The 26,615-nt window shown below is 37.8% G+C and overlaps 1 protein-coding gene across 1 annotated transcript in view; it reads left to right on the top strand.

Moving 5' to 3' along the window:
* itfg1 (integrin alpha FG-GAP repeat containing 1) overlaps positions 1 to 26,615 on the top strand; it is a 145,828-nt gene that overhangs the window by 22,491 nt on the left and 96,722 nt on the right. Inside the window, exons 7-9 of the mRNA XM_063480179.1 lie at positions 1,149 to 1,201; positions 13,537 to 13,618; positions 24,764 to 24,864. Coding sequence (XP_063336249.1) covers positions 1,149 to 1,201; positions 13,537 to 13,618; positions 24,764 to 24,864 — 236 coding nt within the window. The remainder of the gene's footprint in view (positions 1 to 1,148; positions 1,202 to 13,536; positions 13,619 to 24,763; positions 24,865 to 26,615) is intronic.

Here is a 26,615-nt window from a genome sequence, read left to right as displayed (position 1 = left end):
GTTTTTCCTTTATTAATTTTCCCCTTATTTCAGTACCATTTGTATATTCCCATGCAGGGCACAGCAACACATAGCAGGGCCCAAAGCAGATCAATGCCAATATTTATTTCATGTCCAATTATTGGGGCAGAACCAGAGCACACAGGAATGAAAGTAAACGTCCTCTCAAAGAGAAGCACACAGAAACTGCATTAGAAGTGCAGCCTGCAGCCTGAGCTTCAAGAGCAAGCAATATGAGTACAAGTGCAGGTTATAGGATTCCAATAGAGCGAGCTACAGGCATTACCAGGGGTGAAGACTCCAGAAAGCTGAGCAAAATCCATCTGCTTTGAGCAGGAGATTCCACCACTATCCCTTTTCCTTCTCCTTACCTGTTTTTACTTATACTGTTTTAAGAAGCCAATTTATCTTTGTTGCTTTAGGAAACCTACTTAAACTGCATATTGAGCAAGCAGTGCCTCTCTATATCAGAGTTGGAGGAAGAAATGTCAAAAATATACAAAAATGAATAAATATATAAATCATTCCTCTGTGTCAGCTGTTGAATGTTAAAATATTTAGACTTTTCTTCTTCTGTATATTTTGGTTTAATTAATTAAGTTGAGCGTAAACATGTATTGAGTCCTGTGCATCATATATCATGTTGTAGAGTACTGGTGGTGGTCAGAGGGCCCGGTGGCGCCAGTGTCCGGCAGCCTCGCCTCTGTCAGTGCGCCCCAGGGTGGCTGTGGCTACAATGTAGCTTGCCATCACCAGTGTGTGTGAATGGGTGGATGACTGGATGTGTAAAGCGCTTTGGGGTCCTTAGGGACTAGTAAAGCGCTATACAAATACAGGTAGGTAGAGTAGATTTAATTTCATGTTTTCAATTTTAGCTGCTGAGAGACAAAATGAAAAAGAGAACATTATTTTTTGGCTACAATAGAGAAGGTCTTCTCTGTTTTTTCAGGATTTGTTAACATTGTCCATATCTGTTAAAAGACTTATTGCAAGAGTATAGTATACATTTCCAGTTATCTGATTCTCTGTGTTGTAGATCAGCACATTTGATCAGCATGTCTGCTCCATACTTGATTATAATTGCCAAACAAATTAATGTATCACTTAATGACTTGCACCCTCCCTTCTTGTCTTTTTCTTCCTCTCAGATTTATTCCTGACAATGAGTGACGACCCAATGTTTGAGACCTGGATCAACAAGGTAATAAGCTTTTTTGGACTTATTTGAGTGTCTTTGAGTCTCTTGCCTATCATTAGTGACTTTTTACAACTCAAACTCTTCTGTAATGATCAAAATTGACATTAGTGCCAGCATTACAGTCCTCCAGAGTAAAGTAGAGCCCAGATTGTATTGCATGCATGGTGCTGCTACTGAGAGAGCCTAAAACTATATTGGCATTTATATAATGTCTGTCTTATGTGGTTAGCCATTTGTAATGTAACAAGTAGGATAAGCACAGTGACCTGAAATGTTGCCTCAAGTCGGCAATCAACTGATTCCATCCACCTTAACAGCTACTGCAGGCAATGATGCAATGCTAATGAATTTATTTGACAAACTACAACTGGCTGGCTATACATATCACATCTTATTATCTTTTTGGTTTTTTTTTTTTGGGGGGGGGGGGAGTTTCAGTCATGCTGGAAAAGAAAAATAATGGTGGAATTGTTTAAGCTTCCGGCAGTGTAAACTAGTTGGCAGCTTACCGTGAAGACACTGCTTGAGTATACAAAACCATCTGCTCAGCTATGATTCAGCTATATGTGTTGCAAACACTGCAGAGTATTACAAACAAGAAAGCCAGAACTGCTCTCCAGAGCAAACTCTGTGATGACCCCATATTTAAATTACCCCAAACATTCTTTTCTATATTATATTCTGTTAAAAAAAATTCAAAATTTAATGTCCGACAGCTTATACACTGATATTGATGATAACACAGACGTTTACACAATCTCAGTAAAGCAGTTAATAATTTTAGCACTTTGTTTTCCAGCAACTTAATAACTTTTTTCGCTTTCGCTACAGAGCACTAGAATAAAATATTCATATTGTGTTCATCTATTTTATATGTTTGGAGCTTTAAATGAGTTAAACTCGATAACCCCTAAAAACAGTCATATGGTAAACTGTCAGTGATCTGGTTCAGTGGGTCTTGACTGATTGGGTTGAGTTCCGAAAGAGGGCAGCAGGTCTCTTCTGAGTAGAACTTAAATGTATAGCTTGAGTTTTTATGAAGAACAACATTGCTAACTATGATAATCAAATTAGAACATAGGTTTTGCTATAGTCTATTCTTTTCAAGAAGTAGGACAAAGAGATTAGTGATCACTATACAACAGCTATTTATTTATTGTTACACAACATTTATTTATTTATTGCTAAGATTTGTGTTCAGTCTCTAATGCATATGATCTTTACCACATTCAGTTATAAACTAAGAATGTACAGTATGGCCTCAGTTGCAGTCTCACATGTCCTGAAGTATAACCACAGGTATTGACAGAGTGATGATCCCCTCCTCTGCTTCCGTGTTCATTTCCTTAATGCAACAAATGGATCTGTAGTGCTTTGGTGGGCTTAGGAGTCTAGGATTGTTGGCACTGCTGCAGAACTAGTTAATATTCTGGGAGAGCAAGGAGGGGAGACCATGGCTCTGGGTTTTTGTCAAAGGGGCCTATTTGAAATTCAGCAGGTCGAGGCACAAGCCGAACAGTAGTCTATCTTATCACAGAGAAGGGGAATAGGAGAAAGGAAGGGGAGGAGGTAAGGAAGAAGAGGGAAACGGAGAGAGATTGAAGGATGTGGAAGAGACAGAATGTGTCTGAGGGGAGAGAGGCCAAGCAGGAGCAAAACTGTGCAAATAAACTGCCATGCCCAAATACCAGTTGGATGTGCGATGGGTGGCAAGAATGCTAATCGGAGAGGATGAAGCAAATGAATTTCAGAGAAAGATCACTTTAAACTTTTGAGGTAGTTCCAAATGATTTTATAAAACTCTGCAAATGAAGAGTTTTTTGTTGGTGGTGGGGTTTTTTTTGTCTATTTCATGAACAATATCTTAAAAATATATTTGTTTTTTTATTCAGTTGTGAATCCTCAACAGACTGCACCATTTCACTGCAGTTATTACAATGAAAAACATAAAATAGAATCTTAATAGATGGCAGGGCCTACATCCAAATGCAAAACATACATATATTCTCAAACAACCCCATTCCATCGAGTGCCCTCATACAAAATCAGCCAGATATTTTTGGATCCCTACATTTACTTTGAATCTGAAAAAATGAGAAAATGAAATAAATGAAAAATGAGTAATTGAGTTTAACCACAATTTTTAATTCTATATATAACAGGACACTGAGTGCATAGACCTCAAGTATTTTATCCTTCTACAACAGAACTTCCATAATATCACTAAACACAGTAATTTGCAAAGTAGCTTTTCCTTTAAGGCAACAGTGCTAACAGGCACAATGCGATCATTTTTCAACAAAATCCAGTATATCACATCACATCTGCTTTGAACCCAGATGAATAACTGGAATTTACGATGACCAAAGATCAGGTACCACATTTTAAAGATACTGTTTTCAGCTTAGTTTTGCATGTGGAATAGTTTCATTGAAGGACTTTTTAATATACCTTTATCCTTTTTCTGCTGTATGTATACATGGATACATACGTAGACTATAAACTATAAAACAGATGAATCTATGACTTATACTTTTCAAGGATTAATTTTTAACTTGCCATGAAGAAATAAAAAAATGTGAAGTACATAGTATTATCAATGCGAAGAACTGAAGAATTCTTAGTGAATCAATAGATAAGGTAATTGACACTCACACCAAAACAGTTTTAGTATTTTATAATTCTATTTAATGTTGATCTTGGCATTTATTTTGTAATTTCGCATACTTTGCCTCCTGCCAATCAATTGATAAGTAGTTCTGCAAAGCATGTCTTACAAGCATCTCTAAGTATAGTGGAAAGGATTTGGGAGCAAGACAAAGTGAACCTTGTCAGGGTCTCTGCAGTCTCAGATTATGGATCTCTTGATCTACTTCTTAGCTAGTCTATGAAGAAATTAAATCCTTTTCTTTGCCTTTTTTTTCTTCTTTCTCATTTACACGCAATGCTTTTTCAATTTTTCTTTTTCTATTTATGCGTCCACTGGCTGCAGCTTTTCAACAACACTATGATGGAATTTCTTCAAATTTTGGTTGAGTTTATTCACTCGAACACGGGCTGAACTGAGCAGTATTTAGTGATCAAAGTTGAAGTTCAGCTGTGAACTCAAAAAATATGTTTTTAGCCATACCTTGTAATTTATTTGCTAATTATGATTGGATAAAAATAATGGCAAAATGACATTTTATATGCAAAAGATCAACTTCTCTGTACTTCAGTTATTTAAAATAACCAGTGTATATGTCCTGCCTCTTCCTTATGTTTTTATGTTGTGCCAAGACACACGTGAATTTCCTGTGAAAGGGTGTACTCACACTTCCATGTCAGAGCATGCTTGACCCCCAAGTGTCCACTTTGTTTGGCTAAGTGTGATCACTACGTGTTGTGCTCTGGTCTCCTGCAAGAAGCACGCCCAGGCACAGTTGAGTTGGATGTGGGCACAGTATAAATATAGTGTGATTGTAATGGACATCATGAAATCACTTTGTTAATTAATTAGCTAGTATGTGAGAGGCCAGTGTGTTACTGCTTCCACAGTTAAGCCACATAATGCATAAAATCATGAACCCCCTTATGCTCTGCAAGAGTGCTTTTCAAGTGTGTGTGTGTGTGTGGGAACAGGGAGAGAACGAGAGCAGCCAAGAAAGAGTGTGAAATCCTAAAGACAAAATTAAGCGTATTCAGGCCCAGATCATTAAGGGCAGTGTGAGTGCATTGTTGGAGGGGCACCGTGCCTTGTGTGAGTACACCCTAACTTAGCTTGGTGGAGCAATGCAGACATGAGGTGTTACTTATAGTGCTTTTCCTGTTTTCCTTAGCAGTGTATAATTTTTTTTCAGTCACACTGACAAACAAGTCTGTACATCCACACTCCTGAATAATTTTTTTTCTTAAAAAGTTCCTTCAGAAACATTCCATGGACACACACACACACACACACACACACACACACACACACACACACGCACACACACACACTTTTGCAAAGCTACACAAACACAGAAGACCAAGCCATTTCCCAGCATCCTTAGAGCATTAGACCTCTGTTAATCCCATCGTGGTTTTCGGTTCAATGCGGCTGCATCTATCGGTCACAGGCCAGCACGCTCCTCTTTCTCCAGCACTCTGTTTTAATTACTTTTCTATGTTTTCTCTTCCCCTAAGTCTCCTTCCATCTTTCCTCTTTCCCCTGTTTTTGTGTGATTACACAAGAGAAGGCAGTCGCAGAGGGGGAAATAAAATCAACAAGCTCCAAAGAGATGAGTGAAGAGAGGTGTTTTCATTGGCTGACAAATAGAGCCAAGTGCTTTAAAAGGTCAGTTTAGCTTTAACGGCTGATATAATAATTTAGTTCACTGGTCAGTGAGAAGCTGTTTTTATCCCCAGTCACACACTTACACAGATTAGCACATGCATATAAATAAACTACTGCTTCCCATCAAAGCAAGTCAGTGTTTTTATATTGAGGCTTGCGCTTTCAGTTTTTAATGGTAAACACCTTTCAGATCAGCTTACTTGCTTTTCACCAGGATATCAGAGAGGTAGGCAAAATGAAAAATTCTTTATAATAAGAAGAAAATGAATGTCATTTCGAAGAGGTCTGCTTGAAATTTGGTTCTTTGAGCAATAGAAGAAGTCAAATGTGGACCCATTTGATGAGATTTATTGGCTATTCACAACATCCATTTTTTTAAAGTCTCCCCCATATGTGTATATCATTCCAAATAAGTAGTATTGGATTTCTTTGGCTCTCTTCCACAACATGTCTTTTATCCTGTCTTCCTTCTCTCACCCCAACCGGTCGCAGCAGATGACCGCCCCTCCCTGAGCCTGGTCCTGCTGGAGGTTTCTTCCCGTTGAAAGGGAGTTTTTCCATCCCACTGTCACCAAAGCGCTTGCTCGTATTATTGTTGGGGATCATATAATTGATGGGATTTTCTCTGTTTTCTTTGTATTATTGTAGGGTCTTTACCTTACAATATAAAAGCACCTTGAGGCAACCGTTGTTGTGGTTTTGTGCTGTATAGATAGAATTAGATTGGCTGCAGTCTTACACACAAACAAGTTGTGATCAAAAGGTTCCTGGAATAATCCTATTAGAATAAAATAAATAAATAAAAACACACACATGTGATTTAAATTTGATCGATCCCCCCTACTGCATCCCCAGACAATGTTCTATATCCACAGTTTCATATGCATTTCTCAAACTGGCACAGAGGGCAAAGCAAGTTCTCTAACAAACTGACCTGACTTTTGTATGGAGGCTCATGACTGGTAATGGAAGGTGGATTTCTGTCTAGGACAGAATAGGTTATAGCAATTTTAGTAGAGAAGTCAACAGCTTGAATTTGTCCTGTAAATTCATCCCCAGGCTTCATATTGGCAACAGGGGATCTGAGAGAGAACTTAACTATGGCACGTCGTCATGAGCACAGAGCACATTGGAAACAGTATTTGGCCAAACCAATATCGCCTTTGCTCACCACCTGCCCCATTCTTCAGATTTGCCTCCCTGCAACTCATCTTTTTCAGGAAAATCACAATCATGTTAAAAGGTTATGTTGTCACATTACAGATATGGCGAAATAACTGGTACATTTCTGAGGTGAGTGAGCAAGGAGACTGAACAAGAATTAACTGGAGGCTATATAAAGACCCACTAGAAGATGGCCTTAAGGGGCTTTTGTGATTTTGAGTTTACTACCATGAGTTTACTCATGGTAGGGATGCACTGATCCAATATTTGGATTGAGATCAGTTTGATCCTGACTCAATAATTTGGCCCTGGTATTGGTATAATATCTTGTATCCTTGGCTGTAATTTTACTATAAATACCAGTAAAATTGTTTTTTAAGCCTTACAGATTACAAGTTACAAAAGCAACATTTAAGTTAGGCCTGTTTATGGCGTTCAGGGAGAATGACGATCTTTGCCTTATAATGGGGAATACAGCTTATTCAATAATAATTGGTATTGGATTTAGAGCAGGGCGATATGGCCAAAACTATTTATCACGATATATATTTGAAAATTTGCGATAACGATATAACTGACGATATAATTGATGCGAGACATAATACAACTCCACAACTTTACTAGCGCAAAAAAAAACCCATTCATTTATTTTCACTTAAACAAGAAGCTGGTTTTTATGTGCATTACAGCTATATAAAAAATTTAACAGTGTAAATGCAAATTCCTTGCTGAAAGTTTAACCAAAAGGCATTTCCAGTAGAAATGGGCTGACATATCCTGAGCATAACCATGTATAATATCCACTGAAGTTAAAAAGAGGTGCTTTGCAACATTAAACTGCAGTGTGCCAAATAAAAAAGTCAAATACGTATTTTTCGGACCATAAGGTGCACGGGATTATAAGGCACATTAAGCAAAACAAAGCAGTCAGATAAATCAAACTTTATTCAACTCATTCTTCTTGCTTCCTCCACTTCTGTACCATTCATTCATTAATGCTGTATTCTATCACAGCTGCTCTATTCCCATGTTGTTGCAGTATATTAATGACTAACCTCGTATTGTGGATGGATTATCTCAGTTGTTCTCCTGACTGAAGTTTGGTCCATTTACAGCATCCTGCCATGCGATTGCATTTGTCTCTAACCATCAGGGACCTTCACGTTAACTTTTATCGAGTGGAAAAGTGTTAGCGTTCATCCTCCAGCTTCACTGTTTATGTTATGCTAACATAGCTGTGTCGCTAGTGATCACGTAGCACATCATTATATACCACCTAGCCCAACTTAGGTAACCTTACAAACATCACTGCTGTTTAGTTTCCTGTCTTCATTTATGTTGGAAGTGATAGCAGAGCTGTACGTTTGAATTTTTTCAGAAATCTCTCAGTCAGAACATGCTATATCATGCTTAGGTAACTAGCAAAACTAGCGAGCTAGCTTCCTGCTAACTTCTAACTCCGTTAAATGTAATAAATTCTGTTTTCATGGATGCCTGGAAGTTAAACTTCATAGTTACACCTGATAAAGCAGCAATGCTGATCATTTTATTAAAGATGAAAGAATTTAGACAGTTTTTAACTCTCAGTGATGCTGCAGTGTTCGTTTGACTTTGGGACCTGAAGCGGACGGAGTTTACGACCCAGATTACTCCCAGATTTACGAGCACCTTAGTCCGGCAAATATGGTAATAACGACGGCCCACTTGCATGTTCTACAAAAAAAATATGCTTTGGTGGGTATCTGAGGGACAAACACCAAACCAGTTCCACGTCACTGAAGTGGCACCATTTTTACAAACCAATTCTGGTTCATGCGTTTCACTCAACGATCCGCTTTCTCCCTTCTCATTCTCCGTTACCGCCGTGCTTTTTCGGCCATGTGCATATGAAAACAAAGGTACTGCGCATGCGCGTTTTACCCATATATTATCGCGATATTTCATTTTCTTATCGTTGCCTAACATTGTACCGGTATTACCGTGAACGGTATAATATGGCCCAGCCCTAATTGGATTCATACTCTGTATCAGTATTGTAAAAGAGCTGTATAAATCTGGATTCCTGCATCACTAGTTGCTGGAATTTTGGAACTTACAAACAAACAACCTTTATTTGTCACATACACAATTATACAGAGTACAACATGTAGTGAAATTCTTGTGTCCGAGCTGCGGACAGGCTGCAGACATAGCCGCGCCATTCCAGGGCTTGGTTTTTAGCATGGGGGGTCTAGCCAGGGCCCTTACTGGATACCGGGTGGGAATCGAACTTGTGACTCCCACTCCGAAGGTGTGTAGTCTTACCACTACACTATCCAGCGGAACTTGATGATACCTTGCACAAGCTGATCCAGGCCTCCCTTGTTTTTAGCTCAAAAAGCACCAGCACAGTAACACTTCATGCATACACACCTTTTCCATTAGCATTTGACTTACTTATGCACAATACTGGTTAAGTGGTGTTTTTAGACACATTGACCCATCTCCCTTAGTTTTCTAAGATAGACTTGGTCCCTGTTCCCTTCTGTTATTTTCTTTTTTCTTTTTCTTTTTTGCATAGCACAGCATCTCTTGGTGCAGTAGCTGGACATATGTGATTGTGCTGTTTGCCTATGAGTGGGTGTGAGTAACAGAAACGTGTTGAAGGTGATGTCAACAGAAATAAGGAACAATGACAAAAATTGATCCTTTTATCTTCACAAATCAGTCAGTTTACACACACATCAATACACAATCAATACTAGTCAGTCACACTATAAAATGTTTCATGTCAATGCCTAGAGAGTTAACGGACCACTTCCACATTCCTAATTGTGGATTGATTGTAATGTTGTAAGCAAATTGACAGACTATTCAAGTTGAATGAGTTTAAATATCAATTACTTTGTACATTTTCAAATGTCAGTATGACAAAATATTTTTTTTTCGTTCACTGTAACTTCTTGTAAATCATAGAAAAACGTGCACTTGTGCTTTGCAGTCTTTCCCTGGAAGATTTGTTTGTACAGTCAGTACACAGTAGTTACAAAAGTAGTAGTTCTTTCCAAATTGAAACAAATAGGTTTGGCAAACGCATGAATCTGCACTTTCTACTGTTAGTGATAGTTTAAACCTTTTTGCCAAAGTACCTCTTGGTGCATTTAAATCACCAGGCTAAGTAACTCTACATTTGTGCCTTGTCAGGACTGAAAGCATCAAACATGATGCAAAGAATTAACCTTTCAGTGCACAATTTATGTATCGTAAATAATTTAAATTGAATCTAATATTGGCCTTTTACTGAAGGCTTATGGCAACAAAATACCCTAAAATAGCACAGAACAACATACCTACAGGTTTTTCATTGCAGCCTTGGGTGAGTAAGTGTTGACTTGAAGGCTCTGTAACCCTACTGGAAATAAATACTGCAATAACATTATCACTTTTAGGGTTTCACTTGCAGTCAGCAGTATTTAAGAATTGCATGATTAGCAAAGGGGGAAAACCAAACAAATGAATCCCACATTGCTTCAAGAAATAATCTTTCAGTTTGCTTTAAAAGCAAATCTAGCAAGACGTGTATATATTTAAATGCAAAAACGAGAACTTCCTGAAGTAATTATTAATTTTATACATTTTTATATTTTTGTTTTAAAAGACAAATATTAGTATATGTTATCTAACTACTGAGGTTATTAACTCAAAACTAAGTGCTTTCTTTACCCAGTAAAAATGAAACCGATAATTGGAATTTGAGTTGGACCTTTAGGGCTCAACTAGCCAACTCTGTCAGACTGTTATGTTCCACTTCTTTATGACGCAATCAAGTCATGCAAAAGCCCCATTTAGATGTCAAAATATTGAAGTACTAACTAACCTAAAGGGAACTTCAGACTGAACAGTCATAAGTCTTACTGAGCAATCATGTTGGCAGCACTATTCATTAGTCTCCTAATCTTAATGTCTCAGGGTGGAGTGGGGTACCATGGCTATGAAGCTGCCATTAAGTTGATCAAGTAGGTACTTTCTATCATACTTTTCTGGAAGCATTAAACCCATGACAATTCCCCGAGATAAAAAACAGTCTTTGGCATTTCAGAAATGCCCTCTCTCAGGAAGAAAAAAATACTTTTTTAGCACTGCCTACTCTATCTCTCCAGGACCTGCACAAACTGAACTGTATCACCACAACTAAATAGGTTGTCTTCTCACAAAATGTCTTCTTACATGTGTCAGGAGAAAATTAGGAAGTTAATGATTAATTAGTTTCATCTAACTGCCTCACTTTCAGGGACCTATTGTTCATACTGGCACACTGTCACAATGTCATGGCTTTCTGGGACACTTGAGTATAACAGAAAAAAGGTGTTTTATAGTCCAGCAATAAAAAAAAAAAATAAAGAACTCACTGAGTCTGAGTCATGACTTTCCTCTTTCCCAAACCTATCTACTTTTACACGTAGAGCAATTTTCGAGTCCCCCATTATACTCATAACTGGACCCATTACCTTTGCTGTTACCAGGGCACAAATTACACGTTATAAATTTTCAGATGTGGTGAATTCACCGGGCTTATGAAGGCTTGCTTTGCAGCAGCTGTCTGGTCCAAGGTACCTATGGTGATGTTATTCAGGGCCTAAGCTGCCTGAAAATGGATGGAGGGGCAGTCAGACTATGCCAGAAAACTAACAAACCTTGGGATGAGCCTGGCAGCGATGATGCTGTCAGTAGACGGATGCTTTTCCCTGGAGTGCAGCTTTCTGGCTGCTTGTGTTGTCTGCAGCTGCTGATGTAGAATTCCGACTGTTAAAACAGACCAGGAGATTGTACATTGGGATCTTTGTCTTGGCTTTTCCAGGAGGCTTTGGGCAATAATCATTTCGAGGATCTGATTATTTTTCACCTTTCCCATTGATATCTTTCTTGTTATTTTTGAACTGGCCAACTTGATCTCTGCTCTCTTGGCAGTAGATTCCACTTTAAAAAATCAGATTTGTTTTCCGTTTGCATATATTGGGTTTAACCAAAACAGCCGAAAACTTTAGGTGGAAAAAATAATGTAAATTTGCTCAAAATCAACTTCAAGGTTTTCTTCTCCTGCATTCCTGGACCATTTTCAATACAGCTGGGATTTTCAGATTACACCCTGGAAGTTCAATTACACCACTTTCACTTTGCACCACAGTAAATTTTGAATAGGCACTGCTAGTGTTCTTGCCAAATATGCTTGGAACTGGAATTTAATCAGTTAATGCTATTTTATGACCATTCTACAAACAGCTGACAGTAGAAGAGAATAGAGTAATAGAGTGCGTTCTAATTAGAAAGCCTTAAATATTTCACAGCCGTGAGTTTTCTTTGGAAAAGATTTTGTCCAAACCAGCGTTTCCATCTGCGTGAAATATTCAAGCAATCTTGTGGTGTTGTGGGATTTCCGTCTACATAGAAATCAATATCGTACAGAGTGTACTGGATTGCAATGTAGGTGGAAAACGTGCTGCAAGTGTTGTTACAGTTGTATTTAAATGCCATTTTGGAGTTTATTGTTAATAATATGCAGTAATAGTGTTGCATTAACCTTTGGTTTCCTTCATCATAGCTTTGTCTTCATAGTTTACCCACTTGTTTTGCTACATCTCATGCCCAGCACCATTAAGTGAAATTTATATTTTGATTCTAGTCGTGTTGTTATAATAGTTTTCACATCATTATAACTATTAAATTACTGTTGTGCAATTGCTAATTTGTGGTTTGCCATTTGTCTGATTCCTTTGTCCTCTCATTGTTATTGAGTCTATAATCTCTCAGCTTTAGTAAAGCACAATAATTTATACATGTATAACACACCTCTCATGTCATAGTTTATTCATTTCAACAATTATTAGCTTGTGCATAGAACAATATTTGACCACACATATACACACCCACACATACATACTTATATATAATGTATAGATTGTGTTCTCTGACTCAACTATTGTACCTCCCTCACCTTCTCTTCCTATCTTTCTTACTCTGTCACTTTCTCATAAATCAGTAATGTTGTTATCGGCAGGCAACAGTTTCTCACTGCACAGACTCACATGTGTTTTTAGGCAAAGGCACCCACACATCATACAAATCTTTTTCCCCCCACTGATATACTTAAACCCTTGCCTTTTTTCCTTGCCCTATGTAAAGGGCACCACTTACCCAAGAGGTTCGATAAATTTCAGAACTCTCACAGCCACTGTTTTCTCTAAATCCACAAACCAGCAATGTAAAATGCAATGAGGTGCAGTGTCATATTAAAATGAACAATTACTCTCTTGGGGTGGGGGGGGACCTTAGCTTTAACAGATGAAATATTAATATAAAAAGTGACATATTTTGCTGTAGTATTTAAAATTAAAATGTAATACAAGAATATTTAATAATCCAGAATGGATACAATTGGCGGTTGCTTTACCATATATTAGTTGAACTCATCATGAATGTGGTTTGTCTTCTTTTCTGCTAAATGCAATGATTTAAAAATAAAATAAATACATAAATAAATAATAATAATAAAATCTTACAAAAACACTGGTTGTGAATACTGACTATTTAAAATTTTCAGTTATTCCACAAAGCATATTTTGGCCTGTAATTCAAGAATTTATAAACCAATCATGTTTTTGTCTTGTTTTTGTTTAAATCAAAAATTTCTAATAAGATTAAAACAAAAAGTTTTTGCTTGATAAGTGAACAAGAGCAAGCTTTTTACTTTTTGCTTTCCAGAAACATTACAGCTTTTTATGGTACACGCGAGGGGTAAACTGGACTTGTCTTTTATTGCTGGATCTCTGACTAAACATTTGAATTGTTCTTTAATTTTTTCTGTCCATTTGTCATCTATCAGGACGGGAACTTCACCAAGACTGAAGTCATGTCAAAGCCAAACGAAGCTACAATTATTGGGCAGTCTTCCTTTGTGGACTTTGGTGAGAATTATAAAGATTTTTCATTTGCTTGTTTGCTGTGTAAATGTGAGACAGTTATCGGTTTGAAACCTAGCACTGGGATGTACTTTCAGTAGCAGGGCCATATGAACAGAGCCAAAATGGAGCAAAACAAAAATCGAAGAAGACAATGTGTAATGACCAATATGTGCAGTCAAAGTGCATAAAAATTCCCAAAATTTAGTCACTGTGTGGACGAGGCTGGATTGTACTGAAATTTGTCCTGGTGTGTGTCTGTGACATCCATTCCTTTCCGCCTGAAGTCCTGAAAGCTCTTTCTGCATTGATGCTTCAAAGGCTATCAAACAGGACTATGTTGTGTTTTGAGGTTTGACAGTTTCACTGTCTGTTTCCAAATACTTACAGCCCAGATATGCTCATTCCTTAACTGGCAGGCTAATCTCATCCATGCACAGTGGCAGGCACACACTACAATATAAAACTCTATTATACACACTCATAATCCCATAGCCAGATTTTTGTGGACATCTTATCCCTTCAAACAATCTTGGCCAGCGCTATTCATTGTTCAGATGAGCTTTACATTTATCCGCTGTAAATCTCTGCTGGCTCGCTAATCTCCAGGCTGCAGCCTGCATGCCACAAAGTTGGCTGGTCATCTTGACAGTGCTGTCACCTCAGTTAGGGCAGCATTGTCTTTTGGTGCCTTCTTGTGCTTGTTTTTAAAAGTAAGTAACACTTTCATTTAACAGTCTGATGATGTACAAAGTAAAATAAAAGGGGAAGTATGTGAATGATTGCTCAAATAGAGAAGAGTCAAAGTTATCAAGCTGGCTCATTTGAAAGCAATACTACAAAACTGATATAGAAACATCTGATCGAACTGAACATATTGTTTAGTCTTAACATTAGTGTGGGATTATTTGAGCACCAGTAACTGTAATTTAACACTTTCCAGTGGACATGTGAAGTGTTTCGGTCCTTGGCTCATTATATACTCTGTCTCAATGTCAGATTCTCTTGAAGCATTAAGTTTTGTTTGGATGAATTTCAAATTGATTTTGATTTGACTCCAATAACACTAACTCACTCACTCCAATGTGCCAATCTATTTTGAACCTGCAAGCAGCAGGAGGTCCTCCTACACAACTCTGTTAATAATTTCTTGAACTGAAACCACGGTAGACTGATCCTCTGGACTCCATTATGAAAAAAGACTCTGGACTGATTTTTATTTTAACTTTACAAGTGAGTATTTCAGTATTGAGCTTACTTTTATATGAGATTATACTACTTTATATAATACAATAATTATTTTCTTTCTCTCTTTCTGTTGCTTACATCTCTAAGTCACTTTGTTTTTGACAGATGCCATGTAGTTAAATTTTTTATGATTCTTCTTCTTATTATTATTATTATTCTCATTATTATACTTGTTAAAATACCTTAAATTACCATGAAACTACTATGGTTGCAGAATGTTTTCAGAAAATTGGCTAACTGACCAGTTTACTGCTCACACTAACAATAATTAGTTGTGATAGTTTCATTAGCAATGAAAAGGATAAGCATATAAGAACTGTAAGACGCTGTTGACATAGTATCTGTTTGAACAGAGTAGTTTGTGGCTTATGTAAAATTGACGCCAGAGTTGAAGATGTTGCTGGTTTAACCTCTGCAAGAAATTCCACAGCTGAACTTGCATATTTTTACTGCAAATTGTAAGCCATTAAAGTAAAAAATGACCAGGAAGCTGGTTTTACCGGATTCAAAAAAGTGATTCAGTTCAGTCTAAGAGTTTAAAGAGAAGGTTGTGTATCTTTATTGTAAGATGCATAACAGAAGTGCCCAAAAAAAAAATTATTGACTGATATTTTGGATAGAATAACCTCCACGACCTGAGACCAGCTAAGTGTCAGAGGCAGTAGAGAGATATTATTTTTTCATGTGTATGTAGGGTTTGGTTTTTCTCCATCCATCCGTGACCTTCTGATTCCGCAAAGTCATGGTGGCAGCAGACTAAGCATGGTAGTCCAGATATCGTTCTCCCAAGCAACTTTCCAAGTTCCTTCCTGAGGCATTCCCAGATCAGATGAGGATTATAATCTCTCCAGCGAGTTTAGCCTGCGGTCTCTCCCCAATGGGCATACCCAAAAAATCTCCAAAGGGAGATGCCCAGGAGGCATCCTGAGAAGATGCTGAACCACCTCTACTAAATCTTTTTTCCCCTTTTATATTAGATTATGTTGATCAGAATCATCTTGTATTGTTAGATGCTATCCCCGTAGCATACTCTGGCTTCAGTTCAGACTTTTTCATCTTCGTTTTTTTCCCAATCATGGCGCTGTAATGTTTTCGAACTGCACTTCTCAGAGATCACTACGCATCCATCATCACATTCTTTCTTGCTGTAGTGGTCTTTGAGAAAGGCGAGTTAGATTATGCATAAGAGAGGAAGAAATCAAACGCATCCCTCGTAATTGAGGAGCTGCAAGATGGGGGCCACTTGATGTCTTCAGGGCAAACGATGCAGTGTGCTCATTCATGTAAGGTCTCCTCTTCCTTGGATTTTATGTCTGCTGCTTCATGCTGACAACACATTTCTTCTGCTGTATTTATTCAAAACAATCAAATGCACCCTCTTCTGTGAGCCAGGCAGTGAATATTAAGTAAGCTGGCAGAATAGCGCTATAGATATTTGTATGAAAATTAAATTACAAGTATGCTAAAGAGTAGATTTAAAATCTCACGCATGTAGTATCTCTTAGTTTGTGGCTCTTTGGTTTTTAGCATTAGTTTTGTTTTTCTGTTTTTCTTTTTTTTTTTTAATCTATGTAACCTTATCACTTAGTTTGAGTTATGTTCTGCTATTAGCTGTGTAATGTTCAATGCATTTTTAATTAACTTTTGGGCTTGTGCGGTACTCATGCACATGAACACACACACATGCACGAAGGGCTTCACACTGATAAACACATCCTTATTGGCAAGATTAATGTGTTAATCTCACTGCAGCAAAAGGGTGTCCATCAAATATTTAGTGAACAAACTCCCTGTGCCAAAATTGGCAATATTGTATGAGCCAAAGGGAAAATGACCTATATGCTGTGGCTGCATGTGGGTGTCTTTGTGTTGAGGGAATCTGTGCGCGTGTTGAATTTATTATCTCAGAATTTTTTTTAATAGCTTATCTTGACATAAAATTTATTTTTCCTTTTTTAAAAAAAAAAAAAAATCTTTTCATCACTTCTCCTTCAGTTTGGAAATGCACGCTTCCACATCTTGTTCTTGTTAACTGGTGGAGAGAAGCCTTTAAGGGTCACGCTTCTAATAATCTGCCAAGTCCAGGCAAAAAGATGCCTTCAGAATACAGAGGGATTTTTTTTTTAATTGTCCTGGTTTGTCTTGCTTCACTTAGCCCCTCTTCAGCTGTCAGTGTCTTTCTTTATTTCTCTTGATCTACTCTGTATCTCCTATCTACGGCTTACTAATTTTCTGCTCTTGTTTTCTTACGTCGCCGTCTGTTCTTCATCTAAACAGCTTTGGGTGTCACAGATTGTTATTACACTAGTGGAAGACCAGCTATCACCCTTTTTCTGTCTTTTAATCCATTTAGTTATTTTGTTGAGTGTTCTTATAAGCATTACTTTACTCTGTTCACTTTACTTTAGTGGTTATGATTAGTTTTACAATATATGAAGCAATGGTGTTTAAAAGAAATAACTGAATAAATTGTTACATTTAGTTCAGGTTCCATCAGTCACGCTGTATAAGGTGATGTTAGCTCAAAATGCATTCCTCATTATAACCTATGGTTTTGTCTCTGGGCTCTGAGATGCAAAAGACACTGATACAAAGAGAGATGCTCTGTGCCATTGAGAGTGAATGCAGTATAATTCAAAGGAGATTGTGGTTATTTTTGTCAAATACAAACCTGAAAGAAGACTTATTATATTTTAGTGCCAAATGTCCAAAATTGATTTACTTCAGCTTGAAGAAAACATAGTTCTTACCTGTAAATTCTACAAATAGATGCAGCTTGAGTGATGACAGTATTGACATAAATCCTCTTCTACTTCATCTTTGTTATTTATACAAATTGCTAAAGTCATGTAAGTCCCATTTTTGTGTGTGCTCCAATGGTTTTTCTTTATCTACCTACTGAAATTGTCCTCCTACGTACCTGATCCAGTCTGTTTCTGCCATCCAGTCGCACTTTGCCAATCTTATTATGCAGCGTTTGTTTCTCTGTGTGCAGCCCTCCTGTGAGTCTCTCTGACCAGCTTCCGCTTAGGTTAATTAATGAGCACCTTGTGAATTTACCTTAAAAACCTAAATGCATGAGAAAGTGGAAAAGGAAAGAGTGAGGGCAAATGGCACATTTCAAAGGTGGTATGAAGTGAGGTGGAAAAAAGGGTGAAATATAGAAAAAGAGCCAAGGTAGATGATCTGGAGAGGGAGGAGGAAAGATGGCAGGGAGGATAATAAAAGCAATAGGAGAGAGGAGAGAATGAAATAGAGCAGCATTGCATCCCTCTGTGATTTGGAGTGGGAATTATTTCCATCACACATCACAATGTCAATTCTCACTCTACCCTTCTACCTCTGGTTTTCTGTCTTCCACCAGATTTTCCCCCATAGATTTACATCTGTGTCTGCTGTCCTGTCTGTTCTCTACATGTTTCTGTCATTTTCTGTTTCTTAAAATTTCTTTTTTTATTAAAAATATTAAATATTTTATCATAAAAATAGCAACAGTAATAAAAAAAATGAAAAGACAATTGATTCTTATCATTACTGCACTGTGTTTGGTGGCTGGAAAGTTCTGTTACTGGTGAGTATGTGCTTGACTGCATCTTTGGCATGTGGTAACCTGTTCTCAAATGGCAAATTATTCTAGTGTCTCGTCACCAAAGGATCATCACCGAAGGGTTAAGTGTCCGCTGTCACTGAAAATGCATAAGGAAAAAAATAAAATGGCTCATAATTTCCCTCTTTGCACATTCAAGTCATTTTCCCTTATCTATAGTACATGCATCCAAAAAATCTGAGTCTGAGATTTCTTTAGAAATGCCCCTAATTTGGCTTTTTAATTTAATTTAAAGTTTATTTTCTTCAGCTCACTCTAGCAAAACTCAGCTTTGTGCTTAAGGTTCGTTCCCTTGCTTTAGAGTTTGACTACTGACCAGAACACCTTTTTTTAACTTTCAAAAGTCACAAATCTTCGCTTTATTGACTGGAACCTTTCTGGCCTACACCATCACCTCTGGGTGTAGGCAGAGATTTAAGGTTAAGTAATAGTCTTGTGAAAATACATGTGTCAGTAATTTAAAAGTGAAAGAAACTGTCCAATTGTCTCAGCAGCATGCACAGACAGCATACATTGGCTAAACTTGAAGCGTGCATGCACTTGTTTATGTGCATGTGTATGCGATTGTTCATGAAAGCGTACGGGAATCTGTTCACACATCCATGTTTGTGTGCTTGCAGTTCTTTTTCCAGCAGTACACTCTTAATAGATGCACAGCATATGCCAGACAAAACAGGCCCATCTGCCTTATCACTGAGGTAATTGCATTTTTCAAAGTGACAGCGGCCAATGCATAATTCATCATTAGGTAAAGCACAACGAAGTCCCACAACCGAGTGTGTCAGCTCGCGTCAGCGCAGGTAGGATGTAGGGAGGCGGCTCAGCGACCAGCAGCTCACTAGGATAGGGAGATTTTTCAGACAGCGACACGGGATTGTGTTTGGAAGTGATATTTAAAATTGGAAAAGCTGTCATCATGCTGTGTGTGTATGCGTGTGCTCAACAATGTGTGTGTGTGTGTGTGTGTGTGTGTGTGTGTGTGTGTGTGTGTGTGTGTGTGTGTGTGTGTGTGTGCGTGCAGGTAAGTCAGTATGTTAACAGCCTATTTCTCTCCGCTCTCCCCCCAGGCATTTTCTTCTCCACTCATCTTATTATATTGTGCTACATCCAACCTCTGGCCTTCTCCCTCTTTTCTGCCTCATTCTCTCTTCAACCACTGCATACCTTTCACAGTTCCCCCCCCCCCCCCCCCCCCTTTTTGTGTCTGTGTGTTTTTTCTTTCTTTTACTGGCAGTCTTGTCTTGTTTTCAGCCAGTCTACTCTGCCATCGCACTCGCTTTGCTTTTTCAGTCTCACATTCTCCATCACTTTCCTTTTGTCTCAGACTCCAGGAGAAGTGGATATACCTGTAAAACAGAGGTAGTGAAGTGCTGGTGGGCTAGTCACGATCAGAGTGGGTTGTATAAGCAATATCACTTAACATTATGCATCTACGTTTATGTGAAAGACATCCCTCCAGACCATGTTAATGAAGTGAAAATGTGGCAATTGGAAAAATAAAATCTCCTAATCAGGCACCATTTAGTGACATCCCTTGCATTTAGAGATGTTCCAATGCAAATGCAAAAGATTTATTCTCCTGGGTTTACGGTTTCCAAGTTCAGATATTCATTTGCACATTTTAATATGCAATTTGATGCAAATTACAAAGTATATCTCACAAAAGTGTCCTTCATTGAAGGTAGAACCCCAAGAGTTCCTCTTTCTTATTCCAGTGTCTGCTGCACAGTAATTATGAAAAAGTGGCACTCTCAATTAGAAGAACTCACCCACAACAATCTACACACTAATTAGCACTTAATTTTTGAATTAATTTTAGATTGAGGTTGCACATGTTCTTAGTGTTGTGTATGTGCTTTCTGTATAGGAGTTTAGTTAGTTTTTTCCCCCTTAAATCCACAGTAATAGAGACATAACACAGACTTACTACATGAGTCATGAGGTAAAAAGTAGCAGTGCTGATTTATTAAAAATAATAATAAAACAAAAAAACACAGGTAGCTTAGAACCTCCTGAAGATGCGTTTTGTTCTGTTTTGTTTTCTCCCTTACTATTTTCAATGGGTTTAATGATGATTGTATATAGATCCATGGGTAAATGGCAGACAGGAACTGGTATTTAGCCAGTCAAGATGCCAGTTGGCAACATTTGGCATGAGTTCCCTAAAGCAACTAAAATATCAAAACAATAGCTTCAAAGCTTACAGCGTGATTATCTTTCAGTCAAAGTGAATCACACAATAATAAGAGTTGGACAAAAAAAAGATAAGTCACAGTTTACATTTATCTTGTTTGGGAGATCTCTATAGACCTGTCAGATATAATTTTCATCTTATATGGCCCTGTTTTATCACGATGCGTGCATGTGCTTACAGTGTCATGATCAAAGACAGTGAAATCCTGATGCCTCAAGCTGGGCACTTAGGCTATCGTTGTCTTAGATTTTGAAGCCATCCATTGTGAATGCGGGGGAATCTCACTGAAACTGACACTGCTTCTCATTGACTGATAACTTGTTAGTCACAAGCTGTTATCCAGTCACCCAATACCTAATCTAATATGCTCTGGTTCGTCTACCTTTCTAACCTAATGAGGGAATTGAATTCGGTATTCTTTATGACTAGTGATTGAGCCCAAAAATTTGTTGTCAGGAAAGCCTAGGGCCATTTTCCTATAGACTCCTAACATATACAGCATAGCATGCAGATACTTGCCAAACTTACACACAGGACAATGACTCAAGGGCTCTTGTTGAATTATTGTGCAGATGCATATTATGATTTGCATAGTTATTGCTGCTGTTTTGTCTGTGTGCTATGAATCCTATCAGGTCACAGTGGATACCATCAGTCTTTGTATATCCTCTCCTTTTTCTCTTTCTCTCTAGCTATTTAGCTCTGTTTCGCCTCCTTCTCTGACCAACCCTTTCCAGACTTCCCCTCTCCTCACTGCCTTCTCCATTTCAATCCATACCTGCAGTTTCCTCCCTCTGCGACTCTCTCATCCAATCTACATCACAACATGCATCATCAGTGGTAGCGGGAGATGAAAAGCGGGAGGGAGGGAGGGAGGTAGGGAAGAGTGAGGGAGAGAATGAGGTTGAACAAAGAGGAAAGACAGACTGAGGAAAAGAAACTTTTAAGACTGAGGAAGGAATATCATGTGAGCTAGAAGAGGAGGAGGGCAAGAGGGGACGGGTGAAGGAGAGCATAACATAAATAAAAGAGACAGATGGGTAGATAGATGAAAGAAGGTATTCAATGAGGAGAGGGCAGGTGGGACAGAGGGAGCTAATGTTGGGGTGTGTTTGTGTGTATAGCAGAACTGACAGTAAGCATCAGAGGCAGAGTGGCGAGTGACATCCTCTGTAGGACTAAATTTGCACTCATTTTCTCTCACAGTCTCTTTTTTTTCCTGTTTCTTTCCCTACAGCCTCTCGACATCCCACACTGCAAAAATGTCCAAATGCGTTCATTTTCTGCATTTCACTTTGTTTCCATTACACCCACAGTGATGACATAAATCAGAAGCATTGCCCACACCTAAAACCATGTTTTTGCTTTCCACCTAATAGTACATTATAGTATTTTTATGTCAATATTTGCAGCTTCTGCTTGGTTGTGTGCTAACTGAGCTAGAGTTGCTGGAATTGTGTTCTACAACATTGGGGGATGCAGTAAAGGCTAGCATATACCGACATTTATTAACAAATAGCGGTCACGTTCCCAAAATACTGGCCTCCTACAATTCATTCTTTGTGATAGGACCTGCCCGTCTTTCAAATGCCTACACCACTCCAACTCCACATCTTCTCCAGAGACTGCATGGAACTGGGATTATGCATTAAAGAATAATTTCCTATATCTCTCTGTCACATGGTACCACAGTCTTACGTCAACAGAAGGTCCTGAGTGTGTTGGCTGTGATGGGAGAAGTAAACATAAGCAAACATTCTCACCAAGGCTGCAAAAGATGATATTACTTAAGCCTCTGGTAGTCTGAAACTGTAATATTTCATGAATATTAAAGTTTAAATAAGACAGAAAAGAAAAGAAATGTATCATTGCTTACTCAGAAGCCAATTTTAAGAATATAAAATCTGGAAATAAGCTATATTTAAAAAAAAAACACACCTTTTTTAATGTTTATTTTGTTGAAATTTTATCAGCCACCAGTATTAAAAATTATAACAAATAAATACATCTACCTTTACTATATATAAAGCACTTTGATACAACTGCTGTTGTGGTTTGGCGCTATATAAATAAAATTGAGTGTGTGTTTGCATCACAACAGGAAATTTTTTGATATTTTGTGCGTTATTTAAAGAAAACTTGGCTTTAATGACCTTTAGACTTGTTCTGTTTTGTAGTGCATCTCATTATCTGACTCACTTTTCCCCCCTCTCTGCCACTCGCTCAGTTGCCCCTGACAGACATGTTCAGCTTCTTCTCCTCCCCTGCTTTGTACTGTCATTCATCATCAATGTCATTCAGTTTTCTCCTTCCACATGGCACAGCATCTGTTTGGGAGTGTTGCTCTGTCCTGTTGAAACGAATTCAGATAAACCATGCGATGAGAAGCCTGGAAGCAGTTTCACCACTTTATGTCTGGTGTCAATACATGCCAACCCATGAACACAGAGCAAGTGGTGTGTTTTTATGAACTGGCCCAGCAAAATGTTAGAAGCTGTGCAACAAACCATTTACTTGATATTCAAACCTTTTGTTATTTGTGTCTTTCTAGTGTTTTGATGTGTGCTTTTAAGCCAAAGTAAATTGTTTAGTTATGGAAGATTTCCTGTTACAACAAGAAGAACACAGGTGTAAGTAGCGAAGGTGATGATGGCTTCACTTAATTTACTAAATCTCATCTTAATAATTCAGCAAGCATGCCTGTATCATTGCAAGGCTCTGAAGATTTAATACTCAATTGGAATTCAGTGCTCATTATTTTTATTGAGCGCACCTGTGATCCCTCTGCTTTGGCAAGTCAAAATATCCGCAATAGGAGAAAAGGTCCTGAACTCGTGCGAGTCAAAGAAATGTGACTTTACTTCAATATTTGCAAGAAACTGGACAATAACACAATTCTGTGTCATTTTTTACAAACTCAAATTCACTCATATTAGAATTTGAGGAACATTTTCCAATCCATCAAAATTCAATACATACAAGTTTACTATTTCTATTGAAGATGCCGCATTGCGCAGCAATGAAATCAAACTTATTCGAGTCATTTCACACCTGAGTCATATGGAGGCTTTTTGCTAGTCATCTTCTATGCTGTTTTCATTGACGCCAAAAAGCTGCTTTGGCCTACTTTTTTTTACATAGTAAATTGATCAAGAATCAATGAGAGAACTGATGAAGAATCTAATTTAAAAGCACAGCTGATAATGGCACTGGTGTCATCAGTCAATGAAATCCTCTCAGTATTTGTTTCTAACAGATATTTCTGTAAAAGTCTCATGTTACTCAACAAAAAACAGACGACTTAAAACAACAGCAACAAAAACATTATAAGAAGTTCTATTAGTGCCCCCCCAAGAACTAAAATACATGTAAAGAAAATTCTTGATTCAACAGTGTTGACAGGGGAGAGGTTTTGTTTATGTACTTTTCCATGTTTGAACTATACTGGATATACACCAGTTGCTAGAATATATGCAAAATATTGTAGTTTAATGGCTTATAGGAATTCAAGCAGTCTGTCTGCTCTATCTATCCTTATCATCTACGTTCTTTCTGTTTCATGACCTGGAGAAGTAAGAAACACTGAGAAGAACACAATTAGCACTTTTTGTCTATCCTTGCTGATGTAAATGTGTTGAAACATTTAAGATTCAGTCAGCATGGTTTAATGACGGGTTTTTGGGCCATTTTAACTTAGTTTGTGCGGCAAAGCCATACCTGGTGCACTCAAGTGTTTTGTGCTTTGAAAAGCTGTTGTTTAGATTTTGGAGGCTCTGTCCTTGTTTGTACATCAGAACCCTGCACGGCATCATGATTAGAATAATTAATAGCAATGGAAATCAGTTGAGAAAATGATACTCAACTCTACTGACATTGTTAAAAGGCATCAAAGAGACGAGTGCTGCTTAGATTTGTGTTTGCTTGTGAAAAACAAGCAGGTGCTCCTGTTATCCGTCTCCTACATGAGAAAAAAAGTGAGACATTGTAATGGAATAAAAATATGAAAATAGCACAGCTTTTGAAAGTAAAGCATCACACTACCCCTGTGTTCAATCAAAATTTGTTGCTTTGCGATGTAACGTTTTGTGTATGTTTCTGGCAGATGGCGATGGCTATCAGGACCATCTCCTTCCTGCATGTTTGGATAAAAGCTGTCAAAGAAGTACCATCTACCTAGCCAAGTCAGGCTCAAGAGACTCAAAGGTACGCACCTGACCATATTTTGATGCGTTTGAAGTCATTCAAATTTATTAGTTTCATTTTATCCTTGTTAAACTCTTCATTCTTTGTTACAACAATTGTTTGTTACATTTGTTTTCCTCACTTCTTTGCTTGACTGTCCTTTTCTAAATTTGAATTATATTGCACTCCCAAAATAGAGATAGATTGGATCTCATGTGGATGAAAAGGATTGTTGTCATTTCTATGTAAATGACTTTTACTGTTAGTATAGTGAGTAGCTCAACAAAAAACTAGTTTTGCCTGTTGTGTGTTTTAGTATACTCTAAATTGCAGCATATCTTGTTTGGTATCTTATTATCTTTTTCCTCACTCTCATTTCACACTGAAAATGTAAATGCAAGCAGACAAAGACACTTACTATTCAGACGTGGAGATCTGACAAAACATTTAGCCATAACAACAACTTAGATGATTACTTAAAGATGTATGGAACAACCTTTTAGAGAGACATTTAAGTGACAGATATACAACAACTACCTTTACAGAATGTTTGAACAGTGTCTTTTCAGGAAATGTGATAATACAGTGAAGATGGTATGACACAATACTTGCAGTAATGCAGTAATATGTATATTTTTACATACTGTCTGTCCTTTACAATGGCACCAACTCTCCAAAGTAAATTTATGCACAGGCTTCTTAGGGTACTTTAAAGGGTTGGTTACGAGGTTTCTCATTGTATAAGTGTGCTATATCATGTTGCCCATGATAATACCAGATATAAAAATGTCATATAGCAATATTTTGCCATGCATTTACATCCCTAAGTGCAAGCAACAAGACTAGCACAGGCAAGTCTAAGATCAAGAGCTGCAAGAAGCCTTCAATGATGACTTAGTACCTAAAAAGCGAGTTACTCCAACAACCTCCAACAAAGCACAATACTTTGCAAAATATGCAAAAAAGATGTTCCCACTATAGGTGGAAACGACAAACTTGTTTTCCACTTAAGGCAAAAACACACTGAGGAGTATAACCAGGCTATGGTAGCACATGCGAAGGAGTTGCCAGCGGCTGCCAGTGTGCAGCCCAAGAGTAAACAGGACTCAACCAAGCATCACTGGAGAACTCCTAGTTAGAGTCCTTGGGGCGGGTTAGAAAGGTCGATCCTAGGTAACATCCTGGGATAAAAATATATTTTTCAGTTTTATTATGCGACAATATTCTGCAGCTTTACTGGGTGAATTTTCTTTAGTGATTGGTATTGTTAAAGTGTTAAGCACTTATGGTACTTAAAATTTCCTAGGCTACTATGGTGCTCACATTTAACTGGATATAATTCTGGGTTAATGCTAACCCAATATAATGCTGCTGATCCCTTGTTTTGATAGATAATCTTTTGTGTGTTATCAGTGACTGTTGCTCACTGATAACACATAAAAAAGTGGGATGATTAAAGGCGCTAATTTACTTAGTCCTAAAAATGTTAAACTAATTTTTTTGTTTTTTATATATCACCAGAAATATAATTATTGCAATTTTAAGATTTTATTGCCCAGCCAGCACATGCCGGATAACCTACCACCTTTCTTCTGTGGATTTAGACACTTTTGTTTGAATTTGTTCTTGCAGCTGTTTTTGATGTCATTAAAAATATAATTGTTCCAAAATGAATTGGGGGGCAGATCCGACCCCACCATGATGATACTGCATGATTGATTTAAAAAATATATATTTATGAGGTGCCCAAAACATTTGCAAATATTGTATAT

Source organism: Pelmatolapia mariae, linkage group LG1, assembly GCF_036321145.2.
Source record: "Pelmatolapia mariae isolate MD_Pm_ZW linkage group LG1, Pm_UMD_F_2, whole genome shotgun sequence".
NCBI classification, from domain to species: Eukaryota; Metazoa; Chordata; class Actinopteri; order Cichliformes; family Cichlidae; genus Pelmatolapia; species Pelmatolapia mariae.
The sequence above is the reverse complement of the archived record's forward strand: the minus strand, read 5'-3'. Positions and strand labels throughout refer to the sequence as shown.